At 33.6% G+C, this 27900-nt stretch overlaps 1 protein-coding gene across 1 annotated transcript in view; it reads right to left on the bottom strand.

Moving 5' to 3' along the window:
* The window catches only part of kl-2 (dynein heavy chain 2, axonemal kl-2), a 132153-nt gene that overhangs the window by 71189 nt on the left and 33064 nt on the right, over positions 1–27900 (bottom strand). The window contains exons 19-32 of the mRNA XM_071598906.1: positions 27560–27760; positions 21013–21064; positions 18505–18619; positions 18287–18420; positions 18065–18178; positions 17784–17968; positions 15385–15508; positions 13800–13951; positions 9507–9618; positions 7374–7526; positions 6201–6402; positions 5313–5320; positions 4789–4903; positions 1981–2108 (exon numbers count right to left, since the gene is read on the bottom strand). Coding sequence (XP_071455007.1) covers positions 1981–2108; positions 4789–4903; positions 5313–5320; positions 6201–6402; positions 7374–7526; positions 9507–9618; positions 13800–13951; positions 15385–15508; positions 17784–17968; positions 18065–18178; positions 18287–18420; positions 18505–18619; positions 21013–21064; positions 27560–27760 — 1795 coding nt within the window. The remainder of the gene's footprint in view (positions 1–1980; positions 2109–4788; positions 4904–5312; positions 5321–6200; positions 6403–7373; positions 7527–9506; positions 9619–13799; positions 13952–15384; positions 15509–17783; positions 17969–18064; positions 18179–18286; positions 18421–18504; positions 18620–21012; positions 21065–27559; positions 27761–27900) is intronic.

The following is a 27900-nucleotide window of genomic DNA, read 5'->3' as shown; positions in this document are numbered from 1 at the left end:
ATTATTATTATTATGCTCTGCTATAAGGACCTGGAAAGTAGTGGAAGGGTCGAATCATATACCAGAGACTTGTAAGAAGGGCAGTGAGATTAAAGGGGGCAATATCATGTAGATCATTCACCCTCTTTTTCAGAGACAATATCTTTGAAAAACATGTGAGTGGTACAAGAGTGTGCACAAAGATCCTTTACATCTTCTCCTTCCATTTCAAGGTCACGAGTATGAGTAAGCTAAACAAATTTATGGGACTTCATCAATAATATTTGCCTAAATTACAAGAGCAACATGAACTTGAGACACAGTTGATTCCATTAAACTATTCATGATTGTTTCTCAACTTCTTCCTAGAGTGCAGTTACATTTTTATTGTGCTCACCCATTGTAACTGACAATAAATATAAACTAATTAATTTTTTTGAGATGGTTATCACAAATCACTTAAGGAAACGTCATCTACCAGGCCAATGGTCACTTGCAGGAGTGTGGATATATGAAATTTACAGCTTCCATGACTCAGGGACAGGGCCCACTAATGTCTATTCAATCTAATGGCTATTTTGACAATTTTGAATTTTCATTCTGTGACCATTGGAATATAGTTCCTTAAGCATTGATGCAAAATGTTACAGGTTTTCTAAGGATAATGAAAAGCTAAAAGAAATCAAAGACAACATGGAAATAGCAAATAACGCTGCAGTACAAATGTACAATGCATCAAAATCTTGCATTAGTAATTGGAGGAAAACCATGGTTACACTTCTTATAGACAAAGGAACCTTTATGAGAAAATCTGTCAGTTATCCCATCATTGAGCAATGGCTAGCCATGTACATAAGGTATAGATGACAATTTGATCATGCAGTAGCAACAGAAGGCAAAAAGTTGATTAGTCTTCCACTTCTTCCACAGCTGACATTGACGTTGGTGGCCATAGTACCATTGACAGCCCAAGGAGAATAAATGAGAATGTATGAGAGAGCATGAACGGATGTGCATGTGAATGCAGGAATGAGCATTGGCCCATGTTGTGTGACATAGTTATTGTGATTTCAGAATTGAGAATAAATAGGCATTTCCAATGAAGTTGGAAATACTATGTATGCTTAGAGAAATTGATCTTTGGTTTTATTTACAAATTAAACATCTTGAATAGATTCTATTTTCATCAATATTTTTTTGTTTGTTTGTATTTACAAGTGAAAGACACACAAATTAATGAATTTCACAGTTCTCTGCATGGACTTTGCAGTGAGCTATTCACCACATTTCTCAGCCTCTACCATTACAGCTGTATTAATTCTTGGCTGATGCAACCTCTGACCAAAACAGCCAGAGGTTGGGAAATCACATCAGTGGCGATAAAAATTTTGATATTTTCATGTCATAACTAGGCAAAAAGTAAGCACATTAATTACAATCAAGTTACTTCCTTAAAATTATTAAACTAATGGTAAAATCTATAATGCTATAAAATATAATCATAAATACATATTTTTAGAATAAAATCGATTGTCTGGAATGAATTAAAGGAAATCAATGTATTATTGGGCTCACTCCACAACATTTTTATTCAATTTATGATCAGTCCTAAATAACAGATTGATATTGTGGATCGGGGAGCCGGGGAGAAGTATAGATTCTAGATTGATTTTTCTACATAATTATTTAGTAATTTCAAAGGTTTTTCTGAATAATGAACTAATGATAACTTCAATACATGCTATGTTATATAAGAAAGAATTAGGTATGCAATTATATAACTACATGACAATGAAAGCAAATATGGCAATAATAATGTGGAAATTCAAGAGAAACATATTTCTAAAAAATACGATTTATTCACTGATGTTATGCACAGATCCATGCAAGGGTTAATTTATAGGTTTATATGTGATTCTAAGAAATAAAGTGCAAGAAGTACTCGAGAAAATAAATGGAAAATTTTATTTATGACAATCATCACAAAGTTCACTAACTTACTTGACTTGCACAGATGCAAATTTGTCCTGGCCAGTCCTTGACCCATTTATCTCTTTTTGTTAGCTGTTTTCTCAGAGCAATACAACACAATTTTAACAAGTGTTTTAAGGTGTCTCGCATAGCAGTGACTACAAAGAAGAGTAGATTATTTAAGTAGAACAACCTTTGTCAGTTGGAAAAAAGTTTATATTGGATAGATACTTAAGTGGAAATATAAAGTGTGCATTTTCAAAACTTGATTCTGCTTACAGACATTTTTACTTACAATAAAATCCAACAACAAAAATGCAATTGATCCTGTCATGAAGATCTAATTTTCATCAAATTGAAATATAATTACGAGGGTCATCCCAAAACTAAGGTCTACCATTTTTTTTAGGAATAAAAAGTTATTTTATGTAATTTAAAAATCACTTTAAATCTCTAATATTTTTACATAATTTTTATTTCAATCCATGAATTTTCATAAGTGCTTGGGTAGTTTCTGTATTCCCATATCATACCAGTCAACATGTTGTTGAGGAAGTATTGCATCTCAGCAATCACACCTCTTCATCATCGCTGAAGTGCCTTCTGGCCAAATTTTCTTTCAACTTAGTAAACAAGTAGTATCCATTGGGTGCCAAGTCAGGACCATATGATAGGTGGGTGAAGATATCACATCCAAACTGCAACAGGAGAGTGATAGTTTGACGGGCTAAGTGGGGGTAACCTTTACCTTCGAGAAGGCTTATACCCTCACTTAGTATCCTCTTCTCTAGCTCTGAAATGCCTGTCTTAGTTGATTAAGTGTCTCACAATACCTGTCAGCTTTTATTGTGTTTTGAAAGAAAATTTGGCTGAAGAGTTCTTCAGCGATGATGAAGAGCTGCAATTGCTGAGATCCAATGCTTCTTCGATGACATGGTTGTGAGCTGGTATGATAACACAAAAACTACCCCAGCACCTACAAAAATTCATCAATTAAAATAAAAATTATGTAAAAAAATAGAGAAATGTTAGAGATTTAAAATGAAGGATAAAGTACAGAAGATAAACTTTACCTTCAATTTCTAAAAAGATGGAAGACCATTAGGAATGACCCTCATACATCAAAAGACAAGTGATAGTACAATTAGATGATGCTAGAATAAGCATGAGCCATAGAGTAAAAGTCGCTGATAGGACAGATTAACAATATGGGCTAAAGGCAAAAAAGAAGGCTTCTACAAGGCCATCATATGAAACAGGATTACAGGGAGATTTTTCATTAATAGTAAAGGTCAACAAAACATTCTGAATAACTGTTATATATAAAAACATATGCTAGGTAACTTTGCATAATCCTTACTACAAGAGTAATTTGAAAAGCTCTCGGAATGGAATAAAAATAAACGATTTACCTCGGTGCAACTTTTTTATTTTTAAATGTAGCCTCCCTATGCAATGCACTTTGCCCAGCGATGTTCCAATGTCTTGATCCCATCTCGGAAATTAGATTCCTTCAGGCTTGCGATATACTCATCTACATCGGGTGTTAGTTCTTTGCTTGAAGAGAATCTCCATCCACCAAGGAAAATTTTGATCTTTGGAAAGAGATAGATATATGAAGGAGCCAAATCAGGTGAATAAGGTGGGTGTGGCAACAATTCATGTCATAAGTCATGTATTTTTGTCTTGGCAATAACATTAGCATTGCCTTGATGAAAAATTACTTTCTTCCTTGCAAACCCTGGCCTTTTTTCATGTAAATTTTGCTGTAGCTGGTTACCTGGTCCATGAGGTTAACATATCATTGTCCATTAATTGTTTGACCAGTGGGAAGATAATCTATCACCAAAATCCTTTTTGCATCCCAGAAAACTGAAGCCAACACCTTTCCGGATGACTGTATTGCCTTTGCTTTCTTTGGTGGTGGTGAATCAACATATTTCCACTGCTTTGACTGCAGCTTTGTCTCTGGGGTTTAGTATTAGACCCAAGGTTCATCTGCGGTCACAAACCGGCACAGAAAATCTTGCTGATTGCTCTCAAAACTGGTCAAATATTGTTCATAAATTTCCAACCGGATCCATTTTATGACCCTGCATCAAGAGTCATGGAACCTATGAGATAATTTTCTCATATCCAATCCCACAGTTAAAATGTGATATGCCTGTTTGGATAACATCCCAAAAGCTTCAGAAATTTCTCGTACTCTCAGTCGGCGATCCTCCACAAGCATTTTATTCACTTTTGCAATAATTTCTGAGGAAGTGGCACATTTTGGCCGACCACCACACAGACCATCATCTAAGTTGTTTTGACCAAATTTTAACTCATTTGTCTCCTTGGCGACTGCTGAATAAGAAGGAACAGAGTGCCCCAGAGTGTTCTGAAAATTGGTATGAATTTCCTTTCCTTTCATAATTTTCTTTATGAAGTATTTAATCACTGCTTGAATCTCAATTGTTTCCATCTTCACAAATCACTGCACAGGAACAACAACAGAGAGGCGTCCGCACAACAGATCTCTTCCAAGAATACTGATGCAATATGTTTTTTACTCTTAAAGGATTACCTATTAATATGCAGGAAACTCATTGCAACATCTGGTGGTCATTCCAAGAACCTTTCCAACTAGCCTTGTAAATAAAGTGATTCACATCAATATCACATGAGGATAATGAAGGAGTTCACATTAAAGTGATTGAATGGCATGGTCTGGAATGCAGGGCTTAAGAGACAGGTATAATTTATTTATAAAATAAAATGTTCTTGCAACAAAGTTGCTCGATGAGGTTACACAGTGCTAATCATTCAATTTACATTAATCAAAAGTTGACATACCAATGAAATTCAGCCAATTTTCAACCGCTCCTTTAATCAAAACTGGACTAGAGAAATCCACATATTCACCTTCTCCAGAATACATGCCCAGAGCAGCCAAATGATCAGTGGAAAGCTAAAAGAACAGAAAAATATATTACATCAGAAACTATTGACATAGTAATCAATCCGGAGGTTAGTGTCAGTAGAGTTTGTCCAACAATAAGTTCAACAGCATGTGAAATTCATGCAACAGGGTAAGAAGACCAGATCCTTGAATGAATTTATTTATTTATTAAAATCCACATGTGCAGATAGACAGTGTCAGGTGGCACAGAAGTCCCAAGCAATGACAAAAGATAATAGGTAAAATCAGTAGTAAAACATAAGTGCACTTAAAGGGAACTTCAAAACACAAATCTCTTTCACAAAACAAGAAAATCCCCATCTCATTAACATCAATCAATCAGCAAGAAAAAAAAGATAAATTTAAAAAATTAAGCTGTTATATATAATTTTACACCACACATCAATCAAATTATTACATTGACTCCTTCCATCTTTTCTTAAAAGTATGCACTCTGTTAGGAAAGGGCTTGAATAGTTTTGCAAGTAAGGTGTTCCAATCAAAAATGAATGAATACATAGGTATTTTTAGGCAATGAATATGTAGGCAATAGGAACTACTTACATATTTATCTATGCATTTTTATTGAAGTAGGCTCATTCATATAATCAGTGCATTTGGTTTATGATTCTAGATAAGAGAAAAAGAGCATTTAATATCACCCAAGACTATGCACACCAGCAGCCTCTGAGCGAGGATAGACTATTTATCACTGGGGACAGTAGATTGTGTTCTCAAGGTCAATCACTTCCCTAATACATGTATCATGTGCAAATAACTATAACAGTTTTGTATCTAAGCTTTTCCTGAAGAACCACAAAGAAATAAAAGAGTAGTAAATAACAATTAAAAAATAAAAAGGCATGCTAAAATGTGTAGCAAATGAAGGGAATTATACTATTTGGCTACAGAGCAGAAAATGTTCCATTCAGTATGGGAATGAATCTTCTAACTGCTGCCTAATTTCTATGTGTTCTGTTGTTTATTTTCATAAAAACAATTTGTGCTTCCTTCAGGAACCAAAACAGCTTTACAAAAAACTGTCAAAGCATATTCAAATAATTTCAAATAATAATGCAATAAGAAAGCATTAGAAATTTCCTGGGACTGTTCATTCTGTTGCATGAAATCAAAATTCCAATTTATTAAAGAAAACTGAAAATTTCAAATGTTAAAGTTCATCTTAAGGGCAAGAAGAAAAGATACATTGCAAAATTGGATTGAAATATTTTCAACATCATATCATTTGCATTCAGGAAAATTTCTATTTCATATTAAAACACTTTGAAACTATGAGATAAATTACTTGCCTTCAATTTGTGAATATTATCAAAACATTTTTTCAAGTGAGGTTGAACAGCCTCTGGATTTTTGGAATGGCCAAGTATTTCAAGCAAGTCATCATTTGAAATGAAGTAAAACCTAGGAAAGGCATGTCTTTTGGTTTCCAAAAATTCTTCCAATAACTTCTGTATTTCTTCTAGGCGAATATTCATGGAATTGAGGTTCTTTAGCAAGTCTGTAAGAATAATAATTGGATTAATTCCTAAGCATCTTCAAGCTAGGAAGAATTCTTGGGTTATTCCAAGAGTAATATATTCAAGGATTTTCAGAATTTTTAAGGTGCATGACCTCCTTGCTTTGTATTAGAAGTGTAGTTTGCAAAGTAACCAATTATGAGAAATCCAGTTTCATTATTTACTTCAATCGATAAAAACATCAGGTAAAATTTAACATAGATACATTCTTATTAGCTGAATTTAAATTTCGAACATGCCCCTGCAAAGGCTTCTGTGCTGGTTTGCAGCTTACTCCAAGGTTTTGCGTTGCCTGACAGTTGCGGCCTCATTTACCCAACTTGCTAGATGACAATTTCGCCATTCCATTCAGCACCTTCAATCAAAAGATTTGAATGAAGATGGTTATAAAAAAAATTAAAACAATTGAACGGTGAAGATGGCAATCCTTTATCAAATGTCTGTAAATGAATTTTCCAAGAAACCAGTCAAGGTGAAGCAGACTTTACAACCATGTGGTTGTATACTATATGGAATATGGAATCTATTAATTTACTTGGGAACTGAAAATGTCAACTGAAGAGCCAGCTATCGTACTGGCTTCCCACCATGTCCCCGGGTCCAAATCCTGGTGATGTAGAATATTTTTCAGTGGTATCTCAATCCCTACTTTAGGTGCTTTGTGGAGGGCACTTTGAGTGAGTACGTCGTCTGTTGGATGGGACATTAAGCTGCGGACCCCTTGGCACCTTTCATTGAGCAGGCTAATGCCCATGCTGGGTTTCTCTCCACTCTTCATCCTTTCCTGTCCATCCCTAATGGTGCAAATGACCTCAACTGTCAGTAGCTTCCCCTAAATACTAACACTACTGGAATGCTACCAAAATTGTCATCCAGCTAATTGGATCCATGTGGGGGCAGTCCATTAACCTCGGAGTCAACTTTTCTAGCACTTAAATAACAAAAGTGAAATTACCTGGAAAAGTTGAACATCGTAATGCATTTTTTTCTTGGTAAAATGCTGATGTCAGTACTTTCCATTCCTTGGAAACAATATCAAAATCACCAGATTCTTCAGGAAGCTGTTTTCGAATGTCTTCCCCCAAGAAAATATTCTGAAAGGGAATTTGAAGCATTAAAAAGAATAAAAAACTGAATAAAACATTTTAATATTTATCAATCACATATTATTTTCATTATATGCACAGGTATGTCCTGGCCACTCACTTATCATTAATGCATTATTATCTCCAGTATTCATTTAACAACAAAAATCATTTTGTCATAGCAACACAATGGAACTGACCTTTCAAATTACATGCATGTCACATGTTAAGCAACTTATTACAATTTCATAAAAATATTTTTTATACTTTTTTTTAGCATATATAGACTCGTCATTTCATTCTTGCAATTCAATATTTTTTTAAACAAATGAAATCATTATGCTATAAAATCAGAATGTTGATTCAACTAGCATAAATATTTAGAGGTCCATCACAAAATCCAATATTTTCCATACCTATTCATTTTCATTCACTTAATTGCTTGTTTTGGAGTATCTAAATACTTTGTGCAGTGAGGTATACATACTCAATACGACTTGATGAACTTCCAAACATATGTCCTAGTCATTATTTGCCGATAACAATTGCCCTAGGTCACTCAACCAGAATATTAGATAATTCCAAAAATTAACCCTCAAATAATAGTATTTTTTTGTTCACTGAACACCATAGATATTATGTAGGTGTATGTAGGTATCATATGAGTTGTCAAATACAAAGAAAAGCTGAAAATACAGGCACATTTTGACAAGATGAACATGCTTCAAGAGAAAGCATATAAATTAAAGAGTATAATATAAAGACAATGCAGTATAACTACTAGTCATTTAAAAATTCTTTCAATGAATAATAATACTCTATTAGAAAGAGTTTCCTGAGTTTCAATTTGCAATTGCAAAATTTATCACTCATTTTCAATGAGTAAGGTAATTTTTTGTAAATTCTTACACCAATTGCCATTGGGCTTCCAAATGAAATTCCTGATTTATGTTATCTTGTGTGGCTATTGTGATGATGTTTAATTGAATTAGAGGGAATATCACTATTTACATGAAAGAGATGGATATTATTTTTTATGAAGACAGACATGACAAATATACACAGATGGAATTGTAAGGACATTTAATTTATAGATTAAGGGCTTACTTGGTATCCTCTAAGCAGCACCAAGTTCACATTTAATAACTTTTTTAATTAAGAAAACTTTGTGCAAAATGCACACAAATGATTCCCAGAACATTATTCCATTTGATGCCCAGGAGAAAAAAAACTAGAAAAATACAAGAGCTTGAATGCCTCTAGAGGCACTGTGTTATGCAGGAACTGAATAGTATACATCACAGTGTGCAATTTAGAACACAGATTATTAACCTGAATATTCCACCCACCAGTTGCTGAACATGTAGACCTAAGAACTTTGAATTGAAATTAAATTAAATTATTGGCTTACTAATTCCAAACACTTACAGTGTGTGGAATTACAAAGTCAGTAATTTTGTTTCAACATGTTATGTAAATTCCATAAAGTTACACCCCAGATAACAAATTTTAAGAACATAGTGTTGGAGAGACAAATAATTCTTTCATTGTTAAGATTTAAATTAATATCCTCACAGAACTGTGCCTGATTTAATACAAGGACCTGTGTCTTTTTGCAATTTAATCTAAGGATCATATTAACTGTATTTCTCTATAGTAAAATTCTTAAAAAGATGGAACTTTCACCTAAAAAAGTAAATCATCGGCTGGAATAATATATATCTAAAAGATAAAACTTTATGATCCTTGTCACAATTTACCATTTCTCACATAAACATGCAAGTAAAAGGCATATTTATCAATACTTGAATGATTTTATCATTGCTTTGAGCAATGAATGTAATCCTGTTTCAAAAAACTAATGAAAATAGTACACAAATACTGCAATGGGTAGGACATCTAAAGTGTGTATCAAGTCTTACTAAAGATTATTTTTGGCTGTTAAATTAGAATTTGTCCATACAGCATGAAACAGTAAAACTAACTAACCTCCAAATATAGATATTGGCGCTGAACAGTGAGGACCATCTCAAGCACTTCTACCATTAGTACTAAAGCTCTTTCCCAATGTTCAACTTCCTGGATAAATGGCTCAACAAATCTGAAAATAGAATATTTTCTTTCTGAGTTAATCCACAAAGGTATTGAAGTAATAATAATAATAATAATACTTTATTCATTTTAAAAATGGTACAACCATATTAAATGTCGTCAATCATAATATTACTTAATATATAAACATAAGTTCTTAAATGTGATGAAGATTGTCACAAAAGAATTCATCCAATGAGTAAAGTGGGTGAGCAAGTAACCAGGTATATACCCTATTCTTGAAACTCTGGATACCATCTGATTTCAACTGAGTAGGCAGATAGTTATACAGTCGTATGTTCATATTGTGAAATGTGTTGTAAGTTGATGACAATCTACAATAAGTAGTATTTAGATTCGATTTACCTCTTGTGGAATAGTTATGGAGGTTGGATCTTAATTGGTAAGTTTCTAGATTAACTTTCACATGAATCAGAGCCTTAAAGATATACAAACAAAATACAGTCATGATTCTATACCTAATAAAAAAAGGTTTGCAGGAATCACGTGGTGGTATATTAGCAAGAGAGCGAATAGCTCTCTTTTGCAGTAGCAAAATTTGTTTAACATGAGGGGAATGACCCCATAACTCAACACCATAATTCAAATGACATTGAAAGAAGGCATGGTAAAGTGTTAAACGATACTCATTTGAAATGATAAAGTTGAGCTTTCTTAACATATAAACAGCTTTACTAAGTTTATTACAGGTCTGACTGATGTGAGTCTCCCAATTAAGTTTTGTATCAATATAAATTCCTAGTATTTTAGCAGTTTCAATATTAGTTGTTTTTGATTTAAGACTGCACACAATATGCTGAGTTTTGTTTGTATTTAATTGTAAATGATTAACATCAAACCATTCCTTAGCCTGTTTTTGGGTAGGGCTAGATCGTAATTTTGCATCTTCTGGATGTTGACACTTTTGTACAAAAGTAGTGTCATCAGCATATAAAACAGATCTAGGTTTCATATTACAGGGCAAATCATTAATCATGATAATGAAAAGTACTGGGCCAAGCACAGAGCCCTGTGGTACACCACATTTTACTTTAAGAGCTGCAGACCGACAGCCATCAAGTTCAACCAATTGGTGGCGATCATCCAAATATGACTTCATTAGTTTCAGTGCAACTCCCTTAATACCATAATATTCTAGCTTTGTTAGTAATATTGAATGATTAACACAGTCGAAGGCCTTACTAAGATCACATAGTGTCACTGAGACTGATTCCTTTTCTTCAAATGCATTAATGACATAATTAACTATGGACTCTACTGCCAAAATTGTAGATTTCCCAGATCGAAAGCCGTACTGGGATTTGGAAAAGAGATTATTTAACTCAAAAAAATTACATATTTGATCTTTCATAATAGCTTCAAAAATTTTACCAAAAACGGGGACTATGGAAATGGGGCGGTAGTTAGCTAAATCATCTTTATCACCTTTCTTATAGACAGGTACTGTTTTGGAATATTTTAGAGCTGTTGGAAAATCTCCTGTCTCAAAACATAAATTGACTAACATTGCTAATGGTTCCGCAATGAGCACAATAATGTCCTTTATTAGGGAGTTAGAAAGACCATAAATATCCTTACTGTTGGATTTTTTAAATTTTTTAACAGTCGATATAATATCAAGTGGAGTAACAAAATTCCATTTAAAATTTAAATTATTCGGAGGAAGATTTTGCAGCATATTACCAATATTGGCAGCATCAACTTTTCGAGAGAACAAATTGTCTTCAACAGCTTTTAAGAAAAAATTATTTACAGCATCTGGGGTGAAAGGAAGATTTTCTTTTCCATTACCATGACCAACTTCTTGATTGATTACACTCCATGCTGCCTTTTGTTTATTTTTTGCATTCAATATAAAATCCTTGTAAGCATTATTTTTTGCACACCTAACTAAATTATAATAATCTCTTTTGTATTTCAAGTAGGCCTCTTTGTCATGCCGGCTTCCACTGGTTTTGTAAGAGTGATAGTAACTAAGTAAATCATTTCTAAGAGCTAATAACTCCCCAGTATACCAGAGATTTTTTTTATTTTTAGTGGGGATAGAGTTTAGAATTTTTTTAGGAAAGCATTGCTCAAAAATGCCTAGGAAATTACCTAAAAAACTTGAGAAACATGTTTGTTCTACAGAGTCTGTGCAAAAACCATGCCAATCAATACAAGATAGAAGCAGTTGGAAACTCTCTAAACCTTCTATTGTTATAGGCCTCACAATTATGGTTTTACCTCTATTTGGATATATCTTTTGAGTTATTTGAGTATTAAAAGTGAAGCTTATACCTTGATGGTCAGATAGGAGATAGTCAATAACACTTATACTGTACAGTTCAGGACCATAATTGGTAATTACATTATCTAGGCAGGCAGAAAGTCGAGTAGGCTGTTTGTTTGCCCAGTATAAATTATAAGAAAGCAAAAGATTTTCAAGAACCTGACAATCACTAGTTTTTAGTGTTATGTCAATGTTGAGTACACTTTATTACCAACAAAACAATCTTTTTCTTTGAAAGTTTGCACCCACAAAAAACTGAGAGCCAACATGAACTTATATTGTTTTCTCTTAGGGGCCTGTCCTAATGTTACTTTGCGGCTAAAGGTGTGGAGAGATCCCACATATTATGGCAGTAGGGTGTGGAGGTACAGGAAATTTAATTCTGCATGCAAAGCGACTCATTTTGCAAAAATGACAGAATATTATATGTTGCATTCAATTTTCAAAATGTTAAAGGAATAATTGTCAATAATTGAGAGGTAATGATCAGGGGATTGGGGATCAGATGGTTTTATGTAACAATACTAGGGAGATTGAAGCTCTATGAGAGTATGCCATGTAGGTGAAATGCTGTCAGACAAAGACAAATTCAAGAGGTAATATACGAAGAGCACCTTGAGGAGAAATGGTTTTTCTAAACCTTAGTAGTTCTATAGAAAAGATTTTTATCCTCACAGTCTCATTCATTTGTATTCCTTTGATGCCTTTTTACCTCAGTCAAGTCTGCTTTAAGTTAAACCATTGACATTGTATCATCAGTAGGGCAGAAAAATGTTGCATGTCGTTTCAGTTTTGAAAGCATCGTCATATCATTTTCAAATTTGGAAAGTCACACTTACTTTAACAATAAGCATAAGTCATTTTCAGGTTGTTCGTGTTACACATCTTCATTTACAGATCAAAGAGATTCATATATTCAAAGTATATTTTAATTCAAATTAAATTGGAAATGTTAGCACGGGAATTTCATATTCAATAATTTTTTCAATGATGGAAGTTATCCCAATGATTCTCTTAAGTTTTGTAACTCCATTATAAAAACTTCCACGGTTTCCAATCCTTTTACCATTTAATAATTCCATTTTTTGCTCCCACTTTTTTTAAGAAATGCCTTTTTTCAGGAATCATTACTCTGTCTTCATTCAGGACTATATTAACTGATAATAAATATTCCTCCCTGTTAGTTTCCGTTAAAGCTTTTAAATTCCAGTTTCTTAGGCTCCTACACTTTTTGATGCAGTTGAATATGAATTTCATTTCCACTAAATTATGATCTGAATACACATCTGCTCCCACAAAACTATGAATAAATGATGTTGCACTAAATCACAATCCTCTCATCTCTCTCTTTGTCCAACACTACATTCTAATAACCATGGGCATGACATTAATTCCAGTGGGCAGTACAGCAGTAGCCAAGATTCATTATCACATTGATCTAGTTCATAGTTTCATGGAAGATATAACAAGGAGATTTCCTCTTGCTTTATCAATAATTTTTTGCATGCTACATGATCACTTTAAATGGCTGCCCCATTGCAATCAGATGTCACAGAAACCAACTAAACTAAAGATCAGCACCTGTGTGGACTAACTTTCATTGGTCCCATAGCCTTTAATCTATCAAGAATCGAGTACCCTAAAATAAATATTTATCATTGCTTCCACCAACTCATCTACAAGGGTCAACATTAAGTACAAGCCTTCCTACCACATCAGTGTGGTAGAAAGGCTTGTACTTAATGTTGGGGTAACTTACAAGTGGTTGTAGTCCTGAGGGAACGAACTGCCAAAAAGGTGCAGACATACAATGATAACTAAATATATTAGATATGCTACAGATATAGATGCATTTTCTCTATAAATATTTTGTCCATGATAAATATAAGAATAATTACCTGGTTGATTTCATGGTAGCCAAAGTAACTTGATTCTCCTCAATGGATGAAAAAATGTCATCAACACCTTTCAGCCTATAAACTCCTTTTGTTTTGTGAGGGTAAATGTCTAAGTCAATGCTTTCCCACAGAGTTTTTATGTTCAAGAGACCCTGAAATTAAAGAAATATATCATTTATGGCAATGAAAGAAATAAAATTTTCACCAAAACTTTACTTGGACTGTGTTTGAAGCAAGCTTATTACATTCTCTCGTGAAGAGTAACCTTATTAAAAATATACAAAAAAGTCTGGAGTTATTTTTGCAGCTTTTTTATCTTTATAATTTACACATGGTATAAACAAACAATATCCATTAGCAATGGGCTAAATAACAAAAATTCTCAAAAAAGTTTTACCAGTACATAAAGTAAGGTCACAATAATTATAGGGTGGAAACTATTCGTAATTCTACACATAACGTATGTACATCAACCCCAGGGGTCACAATATTATAGCTCCCAACTAAAAATAACATAATTATTATTGCCACCATGCTTTCCATAGGGGAAGTGTAGACCATCATTCCATTTTTTTCAGATTCATTATCAGGAAAAATGGCAGGATAAATGTAATATCATTTACAATAAGCTTTTTATTAGCTCATGAAATGGAAACGTAAGGAAGGGAATGGATTAAAAATTGAAAGTAGGAAATTTCAAGAATATGTAGCCCACTTTTTTGTTTTGATCCATAGTTTTGCTATAAGTACAAAATGAATACATACTTAAGATATAAAAGAGGAGATGTTTCCATTTATATTAGAGTTAATGAAAAAATTATGCCCACAACTGATAGTTTCATGAAGTTTTCTCAGGTCTTCCACCGGGTCAGGGGTTCCATATTGGCCGATGTTTCGATGCCTGACTCATGCATCGTCCTCAGGGTAGAACATCACTCTGAGTTCTAGTAGAACTCATCTACCCTGAGGACGATGCACGAGTTGGGCATCAAAATGTCGGCCAATATGGAACCCCTGACCCGGTGGAAGACCCGAGAAAGCTTCATGAAGCAAATACGCTGGGAAAGCAACAGATCTTACTTAACTGATGGTTGTTCTCACATGTAATGGAGAACAGTTTCTGACGTGACATGGTGGAAATCCTTCATGATGAAATAAGAAACTTTATTTTTCAATATTTAAAGTTTTATTTACCGCCTGGGTTTCATTGCTGTATAACATCTTCAGATGAGAACCTGAAGATGTTACACTGTAATGAAACTCAAGTCAAAAATAAAACAACTTTTTATGAGAACAAGCGATGTCTTTTTTCATCATCCATGATGGAGACTCAAAAATAACTCTGTATGGCATGCATGCACATTTCCAATTGTTGAATGCAGTATCAACCTTGATTTTTTATTTCACACGATTTGCAGTGATCTGCCTTCAATGGATTACATTTACCAACTTTTGCCTGAACATTTGTTTGGCACCTGTAATATCTTGCATCTTTTTCACGTCACAATTTCTGCATATTTCATACATTTTTCTCACATCTTTGTCATTGGCTGTTATAAGGTTTAAATTTATATACCATACTTACCTGTTCAATGTTCAGCTCCATTGTTGCAGCACTAGATATGTCACTTATTTGTTCATGAAATTTACTCAATTTATATTCCTCAATAGAGTCCAATGTAAATGAGTCTGCCTGGTGATCAAAATCTCTGGAAGAAAATGTTCACAAAATTAAGTTTGTTCTTTCTAAATTCTGTATGTTCGACCTCCATTTGACTCCTACTCCTGATGCTCATAGTTTTTCACTATGACATATGAGATAACATATGCCAAGCAAGAAAAATTACACTCAATAGAATATGATAAACCAAAAAATATATAATTTTAAAAGTACAAGTGAACAAAATATATTCAAAGTTAGCATAAATTTGATAGATTTGAGGGTTTTTACATTTTGAAATTAGATAGTACATCTCCAATACATATAAAATATTTTATAAAAGGTAAGTCATAAGAAATCAAGAAACATAAAGAATATTTATTAGTTTATTTTAATATGTAAAAAATAATGCTATGAGCACAGTTCTGTAACTATAGATTAAAGAACAAATCCTCAAACAAAGAAATACACAAGTTGGTAAAGAAAATATTTGCCTACACAAAAAAAGGAAGGATTTAAAACATGTAAGAGCTAATATTTTCAAAGTTGTATCAAAGAGCCAAAAACCAATGTTTCATTTTCACCAAAATTCACATCTCAGGTTCATCATCTTAAGGCCCACAGGCCATTCCAGTTTGTTTTGTACATATCTTCCAATTCAGGGTAAGTTGATTCCTGATTGGTCACCTGACTGACAGGTTTCTTCTAACCATTGGATAATATTCAAAACTGATTTCAGCTAATACCAAGGAAAAAAAGTTTTCCTTCGCAATAAATCACCTGTCCACAAAGGTGTCTTGGTGATGGAAATTTTTATTGATTTGCACTATGAAGGGCAGGCAAATCCACCCCATTCCCTGGATTGCACTCCCTTGGACTTCCACCTGTTCCGAAAACTCAAAAGTTTCCTCGCTGGTCAACATTTTCCACCCAATCAAGTAGTGATTACAGCTGTAGACAATTTCTTTGGAAGTAATTTCTAGTTCTCCCAGAAAAACACATCAGAGATAGGATAGTGGCTTTGGAACATGAATTGATGAAAATAAATGTATTAATATTAAATGTTATAACGTTGAAAAATACATTTTTTTGGAAACATAAATTGTCATTTTCATATTCAGGCTGAGAAATTTTCAGATCACCTTATACCTTTCACTAGTTATACGGTAAACAAAGGCTTTGGGAGACAACTGGACCCAGGGTAAGGACATACATGTAAGGCAGACAAAAATAGCATTACATCACACAGAAGTCATGAAGATGACTAATAAGTTGGGCATAAAACACTGAAAAAATGGCACACATTCTGAAATAAGGAAATATCAATTATATCACCTTCCAGTGTCAGAAAGACCAGCTAGTTTTGCTAAATTCAAAATGGTTCTCCACTCATGGCTATCTCCTGGCACATTGCACTCAGTTAGTGAACATTTTTTTCATACTGCTAATCATTCTGTTTTTATATGAATTGTACATTTGCTTGCATTGTCTTTCACCTTGAAGAAGTCCATTGTATGAGTACTTAATAACCAATAAAATATTATTATTTACCTAAATTTGTGCAGCAAGTATAAGTTTACCAGTGATTAGTTCATCATCACAATGCACAATTGCATCACACATCAGCACAATTGCACAGTGTGGAAGACATCATTATTAAATAAGAATTTTTACTACAATATAGAAGAAAATCATATCATAAAAGTGAAAAAATAACTAAATTGTACTACCAAATGGTACACACATGGAAGCGGCTGAATTGCTAGAAAAAGGAAGATGAATCTCACCTTCTGACTAGAACATGTGAATCAAAATTAATGATTTTCCAAAGTAAACAATAAAGAAACAATATCAGTGGTAATGGCTTGGAATAAAGATGCAAAAATAGGCCAGAATAGTTGCAAAAAAACTTGTGATCATACTGACTGGCTACCACACTACAAGTTAGCTTGCCAAAAATCATGGATTTAGATAATCTGCACTAATTTATAACCAAGGGCCAACATTCAGAACTAGCGACTACAATTTAGAATTAGATGATGAAATTTATTGCTGGTCCTTACAATTAACAGCTAACAGCCAATTATTAGGGTAACCTGTCTGGCTGGTAGCAAGTCAAAGGAGGTCAGCAACATTAAAAGGAGGGGGGGGGGGTCCATTTTTACATATTAGGTATTGATGCAGTTAGTTTGATTTGAGGATTGCTCAGTTGAAAATAAGAAGTATGTTTTACTGTTAGCTATAACAATTTGATCAGTGCTCACTATAACAAATTAATTTGGCACTCATGCATATAATCATAATATTTAAATGTCTGAAATTACATTTGTACAACAGCCTTGATTTTTTCCCAGTGGCGCTCTCGAAGACTAGGGTTTATGAGTGCATTTATAACCGGAAGGTTTCGTCTCATTTTCTCAACTTTATCCTTCATAAAAGTTATGATTTGCCATTCTTTTGCTTTCAGTTCCCGGTGCAATCGCACTATCTTTCTATAGGATGAATGAACCTGTAAAGATAGCACATTTATATAATATTTTATAAGTAAATTTTATACTTAATAATCTTGAATTTACTGTAAAAATATAAATTTTTAAGTGGCAACCTTTGAATCAAGTTCATCTCCCTTGATGTTTCTGAATGGATCACACGTATGTTTTCCCCAACTCTCATCTATTTCATGAACAACTTCCCAAACCAACTCAATAGTCACAATTTCCTGAAAGTGAAAAATGTAATCTTAATAGTTGCTCTAAAATATGGATTTATCATGAAAGGTAAAATTAATTTTTTGAACTCAAGAAATACAATAAAGTTCAGTCAGTACCTTATCTATTTCATCTAATTCTGCCAAAAGAGGAGGGATAACATTAAAAGTTTTCATATTTTCCTGAAGCTTTACTTCTCTGTCCCGGATGTCTTTACATTTCAGTCTAACATCTTTCAGAAACTTGAGCGCATCTAAAATCATGGAGAGATAAATTATGATTATAAATATACATTATGGTTAGATTTCCTTCTCTATGATTTTCAAATATCATATACCTAATGCTTTCCAATCTGATGTGTAAGGACCATTATGTAAGAAATCAACCAAGAGCTGCTCAGATTCCAATTCAAAACCATTCACCAACTTTATAACAGCATCTCGCATCTCTTCCTGCAAAAAAACAGAGAATCAAAACTTAAGTTGTATTAGATAGTTTCTGGCTCAACTTTGAGGAAGTTTATGTACATTAAATGAGGAACAAAACGTATTTTTCCACTGTTCTTTATTATAGTACTACTAGTTTCAATGCTTTGGCATCATCATCTTGTCCCTGATGATGATGCCTAAGCATGTAAATTAGTAGTACCAAAATAAAGATCAGAGGAAAAATATATTGTGTTATTCATTTAAAAAAAACTTAAGCTCTTTAAAATTCACTAAAATAACCTCATTCAGCAATTCATGATTGCTGAGCAATGTATGAATGCTCTTAAGCATTTGGGATGTGGTGAGTGATAAACAAAAGGAGAAAAAATAAAATTATGGCTATTCTGGACTAGTATTAATGATAGAGTTCTTCCTTAATAATCAGCCCAACTCAACTTCTGAAACAAATTGAAGAAAGTGTAACATTTATAAACATGTGTACAATACAAGTGTATTGATTAATTAATGGAGTGAATAGGCATTTAAGATGACTATGTAAGGTGTCAATCCTAAAGTCAATATTGAATATTGGCTATTATTCAATATTGACTGATGAATTGACACCTAACATATTTCCGGTCAACAGTTCATACCATCTTCGTTTTATTTAAGATGGATGTTTGTTAATACCTGGGTCATATATTGTATATGTTCCTATATTTTAAATTATCATCAACATTTACAGGGATTTCATATTAAATTTACTCTACAGGTGTATATTTCATATGATTCCTGTACTCAATCACATTTCTTGACCATTTCTTACCTTTATACCGGAGTTAAGAATTGTACTAGAAGGCATGATGATTAATTTAGCCTTATACTGTGTACCTTGATAGTATTATGCATTGAAAACATGGCACTTAACTGTTTTGGAATCAAGTGATTCTTCTATTTCCGTGGTCTTTCTTAATATATATTGAGATTTCACTTTTAAGTTCTCAAGGATATTTTTCATTTCATCATCAACAACCAGCTGATACTTTTCTGCAATTGAGAAAAATAACAAAATATTAATATTATGATGACATCAATATTCCCATTAGTCATCATGAAAAGCAATAAGATAACAAAAATATCATACTAAATACTTAATTATCCTTATATCATTTTCTTTAGGCATGCATTCAACACATCATAGAATTGAATATAATAGTGAACTTTCAACACCAAATTCCAGCATTAGTAAAGATGAGCGAGCGGATTTAGGATATTCAGCTTCGATCCTGATTTTTTGACAAAATTATATTAATCAAATATTTTGCTTTCAAATACACTTCCATCATACCAAACTTGGTAGTTTAATTTAAAATTTGGCTGATATTAACATATAGGACTTTAATAATATCAATGGCACACATAGCAAAAAGGACTGATCAAATTTAAAAAAACATCAGATTTGAAACTACTGGGAGAAATATCATTTCAGAATTTAAGAGGACAACTCGATAGCTTAACTGGCTAAAGCACTTGACCGGATATTGAGGGATCTGGGTTCGAATCCCAGTCTAGGCAAATGATTTTCATACTCTGTATAGTTGCATTGAAATGCACATTAGCAGATGACTCCATTAAAAGTTACTGTAATAATAATAATAATAATAATCTTTATTTGCCCAGAAGACACTGACACAGTGTAATAGATACATCAGATAAGTGTATAGGACATGCAGATAAGTGTATAGGACATGTATGTAGTGGCATCTCCCGCAGTTTCTTTGGAAATTTGAGAAGATGGTGAGTTCAAATTAAAAACAAGAAAAAAGTCATGAATGGGGATCTACAAAATGAGTGGCTCCCCTAAATTTCCTAAGAGCTCATCGCCAAAATATGAGATTTTACTAAACCTTCGTAAAACATAAACTTCATGTAGAAACAATTCATTCAGAAATATTGATTAGTTGTGCCATCTTCCAATCACGATAAACACAATTTACGTAGCAAAAATGCATATAAATGATAGTAATACTGCAAAAATCTTTCTTTGAGGAATGCTGTACATCTTCTGTCCAATGAGCCAACGAAATCATTGATGGCTGATCATAAGTTTTAGAGGTAGGTATTCTAGAAAATAAACCTTTTTTTCTTCCATTTGTTTTCCCTGCTCATATGCTAAGCTTGGTGTATTCTCTCTGAACATCATATTTTACAGGAAAGTAATTCTTGAATTCCAGTACTGATATCTGAGAGTGTGAATAATTAGTGTTATTGTATTTATGTAATTTCACTAATTATTTATTATTGAAAGGAAGAAAACTAGCTAAAAATGAAAAGTCATGCCCTACATATTGAACTTGGGGCTATGAGGGAATACACATAATAAAAGTGGGGCTAAGTGGAATAAAAAGAACATTTACTGTTGCTAGATTCTGAATTAACCTTTGCTCAAGTTCTTCAGCAATTAAGTTCCTAAGAATAAATGCAGGCAAGGATTTAGAACCATGTATCCAAACACCTACTACCTCAGCTTTGGTGTAAAATTACATCCGGGGAGAAAGACATAGAAAAGCCTGGGAAAAGGCCTATTACCTAAAAAGTCTAAACAAAATTGTGTTCTTCCACCATTTATTTGGGTGACATTGACTTTCATATTTTCCCTAAACCAAAATCTTCCCAATCAATTTCCAAAAGTACAGCTTCATCAGATGTCAAAGGTATCCATTGCCAGCTGATTTGTCCAGTCCAGAGAGCATAGCAGGAGGGGGAAGTTACTGCGTAATAGGGGAAGTTGCATTGTTTTCATAGTCTGTAGAGGTCTGAGGAGATCTGATTTCAGGGTGTTGCTGGTTTGATTACTCATCCAAGCAATGGGGGTGCCTCCTGTCTTCTAGTAGTTCTAAAGCCTTTAAATTTCTTTATTTACTACTTGAATGAAGTATTAAAATGTAAAACTGGACATGAAAACTTTATACCCAGTGGATTTAGTAAGGAACCATTCCATTCCCATGGGTGTGAACTATCCATTTATGAAGATTTTTAGGCCTTCTCCCAGTGTAATACATCTTAGACACTAAATTTAAAATCAACTGCACCATTTCCTAACATCCCTAGTGCCTCTGATGTAATACTATCACATTCTGGGGCTTAGCCTCTCCGAGATTAATAATATATTTCTGCAAACTCCAATCTTCCTAAAACTGGCCCCATTATCAACTTTAACTCATGGTCTATTTCATGGTCGTTTCATAAGCGGTGAATTAGATGCTGCAGACAAGGAAGATGGAAAAAAGCCGAAAAGGTATGCAGATGTGGAATCGCAAGCATTATTGGCCAATGATGACTCACAAACACAAAAACAACTCGCAGAGCTATTGAGCATTAGACAACAAGCTGTTTCCAATCGTCTACAAGAGATGGGAAAGATCCAGATGACCGGCAGATGGGCACCACATGAGTTGAAAGACATGCACAGGCACAAAAACACGTGAAATTTTGCTTTCACGATACTAAAGGAAGTCGTTTTTGCATTGCATCATTACTAGGATGAAAAGTGGATTTATTTTGAGAATTCCAAGGGCAAAAAACCATGGGTAAACCCAGGCACACCATCCACATCAACCACAAGACCAAATTGTTTTGGCAGAAAGACGATTTGTTTGGTGGGACCAGAAGAGTGTGGTCTATTGTTAGCGGTTAAAACCTGCTGAAACGGTTAATACTAAATGTTACCAACAACAATTGTTCAATTTGAACCATTTGCTTCTTGAAAAAAGACAAGAATACCAAAATAGGCAACACAAGGTGATTTTTCTTCATGACAATGCTCCATCACATATGGCAAAACTGGTTCGTGACACATTGGAACCGCTCAGCTAGGAAGTTCTACCCCATGTGGCTTACTCACTAGACTTGGCTCATTCTGATTCTGATTACTTGTTTGCATCAATGGGTCAAGCACTTGCTGAGCAAAGCCTTGGCTCGTAGGAAGATGTGAAAAAATGGGTCGAGAATGGTTTGTGGTAAAAGGGAAAGATTTTTTCTTGCGTGGTATCCAAATTTTGCCAAGAAGATGTAAAAAAAAGTTTGACTAGCAATGCAGCATACTCTGAACAAAGCGCTCTTCATCATTCTTCCGAATTAATTTTTTTTTATCCACATTTTGTACTTGTATACCAAGTAATTCAAATCATTGAAATTTAGAGTTTGAAAAATGTACACACGTGTATTAGATAATTAAAAATAACTAAATGAGAAGCAGAGATCATATAAAATAGTAAAATTTGATTCCAAAATCTACTGGTCAAATAAAATAAAATATTATTTTTCCAAAAATATATGGAAAAATACACTATTATAACAAACATGCTTGCATCTCGAAAACCTTTCTATTATAAGGCAAGATAATAAAAAGACTTGATAAGCTATTCACAAAATTTTAGTGAAACTAAAAGTGAAACAAATGAAACATGAGGGAACAATATCATTCAATGAAATTTTATTATCTAGTGAGATAAGTTAAAACTGAATTTATCAAATATTAAGCTTTAAAATAATGTCAATTCATGCTTTCCACTTCCAATTGTTGAAATGGCAATCATCCATTGGAAATGCAGTTTAAGTTATGGTGTGGTTTCAATCAAAGGGGCAAGATACTTTTTCATGCAAGTGACTGATTTTGAGTTTTTTACAAGTTAAAAATTTAAGTAAATGTAGTTAAAAATTTGGCCCATTAACACACAAATAAACCAAAGGGAATTCATTTTTTCCAATGTGGAGAAGTTTTTGTATTAGAAGATTGACAGCAAAAGTATTTAGAAAGGGTTTTAAACTCTTAAGAAACTAGTCTATATCAATAAAATGAAAAGTTCATACCCATAGCTTCAATATGATCATAGATTTCTGGAATTTTTTTTTCTTCTTTTTCCACATTAAATTTTATTTGCTTCAGTATCAATCTTACTTCCTCAATTTTTTCAAGAGTTTCTGGGTTAAACTCTAGACTATTTTTTTAAGGAAGAGATATTTCAATAAATTTGGCAAAAAAATCATAGTTTATTGCACCCAACTTAAAAAATAATAACAATACAATACATATAAAAATTAACATTTCTAAAACCATATGATGTATCTTTCTTGAAATACATAGTGATAGAACTACAAATTTCCATGGGCTTGTATTTCTAATAAAGCCACAATTGCTAAATATGCGACAGTGGTATTAAAAATTTAGCAGAAAAGCTAACTACCCTGCTTGTCAGAGTTCATTGGTTTTCTTGGCTAATGTGAGGTTAGTATATATTGAAGGATTATTGAAGAGGTAATTGCAAAGGTTTAGGTTTAGAGGTTATTACAATATTTGGTTTATAGTGTCAATCGTATTACAATTGCAGAGCAGTAAGTTGGGTTCCATTGGGCCCCAAACCACGGAACCTTTTATAGACTGCTTTGGGAAATCCACATAGCTGTTTTGTGGAGGGAATATCCTTACTATCCATAAAAATAATTCCAGGGTCTTTCCCATTACGCTAAAGAGAACTGGAACTCCATATTTTGGGGCCTCATCAATGCAAGTAGTAACTTTAGCATAAGAACTGTAAGGTGTAAACATTAATTTAGCGCAAGGATAATTATAAAGTTCTTAGAATAGAATAGAAATAAACAACTTACCTCAAGGAAACTTTTTTATTTTTCAATGTAGTCTTCCTGTACACTAAACAGTTTTACAGTGAAAACTACAACTATAGCCCTCAATTTTACATCAGTCTCGAATTAAAAATTTTTTATGGTTTAAATATGAACCTTTCTACACTAATATACTCAAACAAAATCTCAAACTTATATTCCACAAACTTGGAATGAATAAAAAACCTCATTCTATGGGGATAATGGGAATATTTTAATTTTTTCCTGGGTTTTATCAATTCCATCTATATACCCATACATCTTTAAGTTTTTGTGTTTATATCATATACATTGTTCATAAAATTACTTGTTGTTAATAAACTGTTATTAAAAGTACATGCTAATGAATTTTTAAAATGATAATGGGACTACTTATCTGCCTGAGGAGTAATCAGAACTGTGCACTATAAAATGTTTTGGTTCAATCAGTTGACTTTAAATAACTTAAAATAAAACCACAGCTGTTGACTTAGCTAAGTTATGTGATATTTCATATAAATATTGATTAGGATTTATTTACACTCAATAAATTTAACTCAATATTTATTTACACTCAATGCATTAGACTATACAAACATATTTCGGCTATTAATGGCACCTATTTAGTTTCTATAATCCTGTATTGTATATCTTTATAAAATATGATTAATCCCCTAACAAATACTATATTTCTAATATTCTGTTTCCATTTTTCACTTCAGAATATTATTTAATATTGATATTTTGTTTACATTAATTGATCTAACTAGGTATGTTTACGTACTTGTAAACCATCTGAAAATGTCTTTTATTCATTGCAAATCAAAATTCTTCTTTAATTCTAAATTATAATTTAATTCTCAATTACAAGTATGTAACTTTACGTAATTTGTACCCATATGTAAATGTTTTTTATAATTGTGGAACTAATATATCTGTTTACCTTTCCTTTTGTAAAAGGGTTACTCCTGTAAATAAATCAAAATAGCTAAATACCCTTTTTTAGTATTTTTTCTCCCATACCTCAATTTAACATTAATCCCAAATTTTGATATATTTTGCAATGCTTCCCTAAGGGACGTAAATTATAGGTTTTACTGTCACTTGATATGACAATCTTCAACACCAAGTGAAATTACCAAAGAGATACAGAATCTTTCATTGTTCCAATCCATAAAGCCTCCAATTTAATTTTTTAAATATAAACAGTAGTGTGATTACATCAGGGAGTTGCCTTATTCCTTTATTCCAAAATACACTCCCTAAACAAAGTTGTAATTCAATGTAAAAAACAAAACAAATGATTTACCAGTAATGGAGGAAGTAGATTCTTTAGCAGAATTTCAGATTTTTTAGAAAAATTGATAACTTCAGAATGAAAATTGGCAATATTTGAATAAACAGTAAAATCATTGGAGATTGTCATTATTTTATTATTAGGTAATCTACCGGTTGAGGTAGGTTTTTGGATGGACATAGCTCCTAAATAAATATTTTGTGACTCCTAGCAATACACAACATCCTACTCTACATCAGGTCCCTCTTCATCTCTGAGTACCTTCTTCCTCCCTTCATCCCGTCCAACATCCCTATCCTGTTCCTTCCCTTTCCTCATTTGCCCAAGATTCTCCTCTCTATCACAGTCTTCAACATCCTACTGCCGGTCAATACCCCCTTCATCCACTTTTCCTGCCTCCATAGGATTTCTCCCAACAAACCCCTCTCTTCACCCACCATACCAAGTACTTCCTCATTTGTTTTCTTCTCTGTCCATTTCACCTTCTCCATCCTTCTCCACACCAACATTTCAAAAGCCTCCAATCGACATCTATCCTCCTGCTTCAATGACCACGTTTCCGCACCATACATAGCTACGCTCCATATCAAAGTTTTTACGAGTCTTTTCTTAATGTCCTTACTCAACGTCCCTGTCATCACTACCTCCTCCTTGTGAAAGCCTCTTTGCCTAGCGCAATTCTTCTCCTTATGTCCCTACTACTTTGACCGTGTTGGTCCAAAACACTACCGAGATACGTAAACAGCTCTACCTGCTCTAGTTTTTGCCCTCCTACTTTAATGTTAAGCTTAGCCTTTTTCTTTCTAGAAAATCGCATAACCTTTGTTTTATTAATATTGATTCTCATCCCATACCTGTCGCAATGAATTTCCAATTCACTAAGCAATGCTTGCAGCCCCTTGGCTGACTGACAAACTAAAGCTTGGTCATCAGCAAACCTAACTGATTTTACGAATTCCCCGCCCACCTTCATTCCTACCTCCAGTTCTTCCCATGCCTCTTTGATCATTTCCTCTGCATACAGGTTGAACAGCAACGGTGATAATGGGCAACCCTGCCTTACACCTCTTCCTAACACTGCCCAACCGGACTCCCCGTTCCCCACTCACACCTGAGCAGTCTGAGACATGTACAGGTTGCGGATTAGCCTCCTTTCCCTCCAATCTATTCCTATTTTCTGCAGAATACTCATTAGTTTTTCCCAATTCACTCTATCAAACGCTTTTTCGAAATCTACGAAACAAGCAAATACCTCCTGATTGTGTTCTATATTCCTCTCGATTAATAATCTCATTACTGCAATGGCATCACGCGTACCTCTCCCCTTCCTAAACCCAAACTGATCATCCCCTAAGTAATCATTTGCCCTACTCTCTATCCTTTTGTTTATGATCCTGAGAACAACTTTAGCTGCGTGGGATATCAAACTAATTGTCCTATAGTCCTCACATGACGTGGCCTTTACCTTTTTCAGAATAGGAACTAAAACTGATCTCACAAAGTCTTCCGGCCAGATTCCCTCCTCATAAATGCTACGGATCAGCCCATATAGCCTCTTCCTCCCACATTTTCCTAAGCATTTTAAAAGTTCCACGGGAATGTTATCTACCCCCACGGCCTTATTTAGTTTCATCTCCCTTAATGCCCTTTCTATCTCATTGTCTAGTATGCCTGGACCTAAGCTGTCTTCCTCTACGTCATTTTCTTTTTCAATGTCCAACTTTGTTGGTCTAAGCTCTTTACTATACAGTTCTTCTATAAACTCCTTCCATCTCTCTTGAATCTTTCGTGTGTCTACTATTATCTTACCCACCTTATCTCTAACAGTTAGCATAGATCTTCCTTTCTTACATCCCGATAAAAATTTAACTTTGCCGTACAGCTCACCAATTTCACCCTTCCTCTGCAAACTTTCCATATCCTCACACAGCGTCTTCCACGGAAATTGCCATAATGCACACAAAATCATTATTACATGGTTGCATTTAACAAACACTAGCACTTACTTCTCTCCTAATTCATTCAATCTCTCATGGATTTTCATTAGCCTTTTATATGTCATTTCAGATAGGCAAGTGCAAAATCTGCCATGCCACTTATGACAATAATCAGCAAGGGATGCCTTGATTCCAAAAGCATCTAATTTCATAAAGAGGATGTCAATATCTGTTTTTATTGACTCTGCATTTGCAGCAAGCTCCTCGAATCTGTACAAATAAAATATGAGAGAAATAACTAAAGGTACACATTGTCATAATTCAGTGTCAATAATGTAAAACATGTACCAGCCTAAGTTTATAACTACTGCTGATAAGTAGATCAAAAAACAGAAGGGGACAAGTGATCC

This window comes from Hetaerina americana, unplaced genomic scaffold (assembly GCF_022747635.1).
Source record: "Hetaerina americana unplaced genomic scaffold, ioHetAmer1.1.p SCAF_10, whole genome shotgun sequence".
Classification (NCBI taxonomy): domain Eukaryota; kingdom Metazoa; phylum Arthropoda; class Insecta; order Odonata; family Calopterygidae; genus Hetaerina; species Hetaerina americana.
The sequence above is the reverse complement of the archived record's forward strand: the minus strand, read 5'-3'. Positions and strand labels throughout refer to the sequence as shown.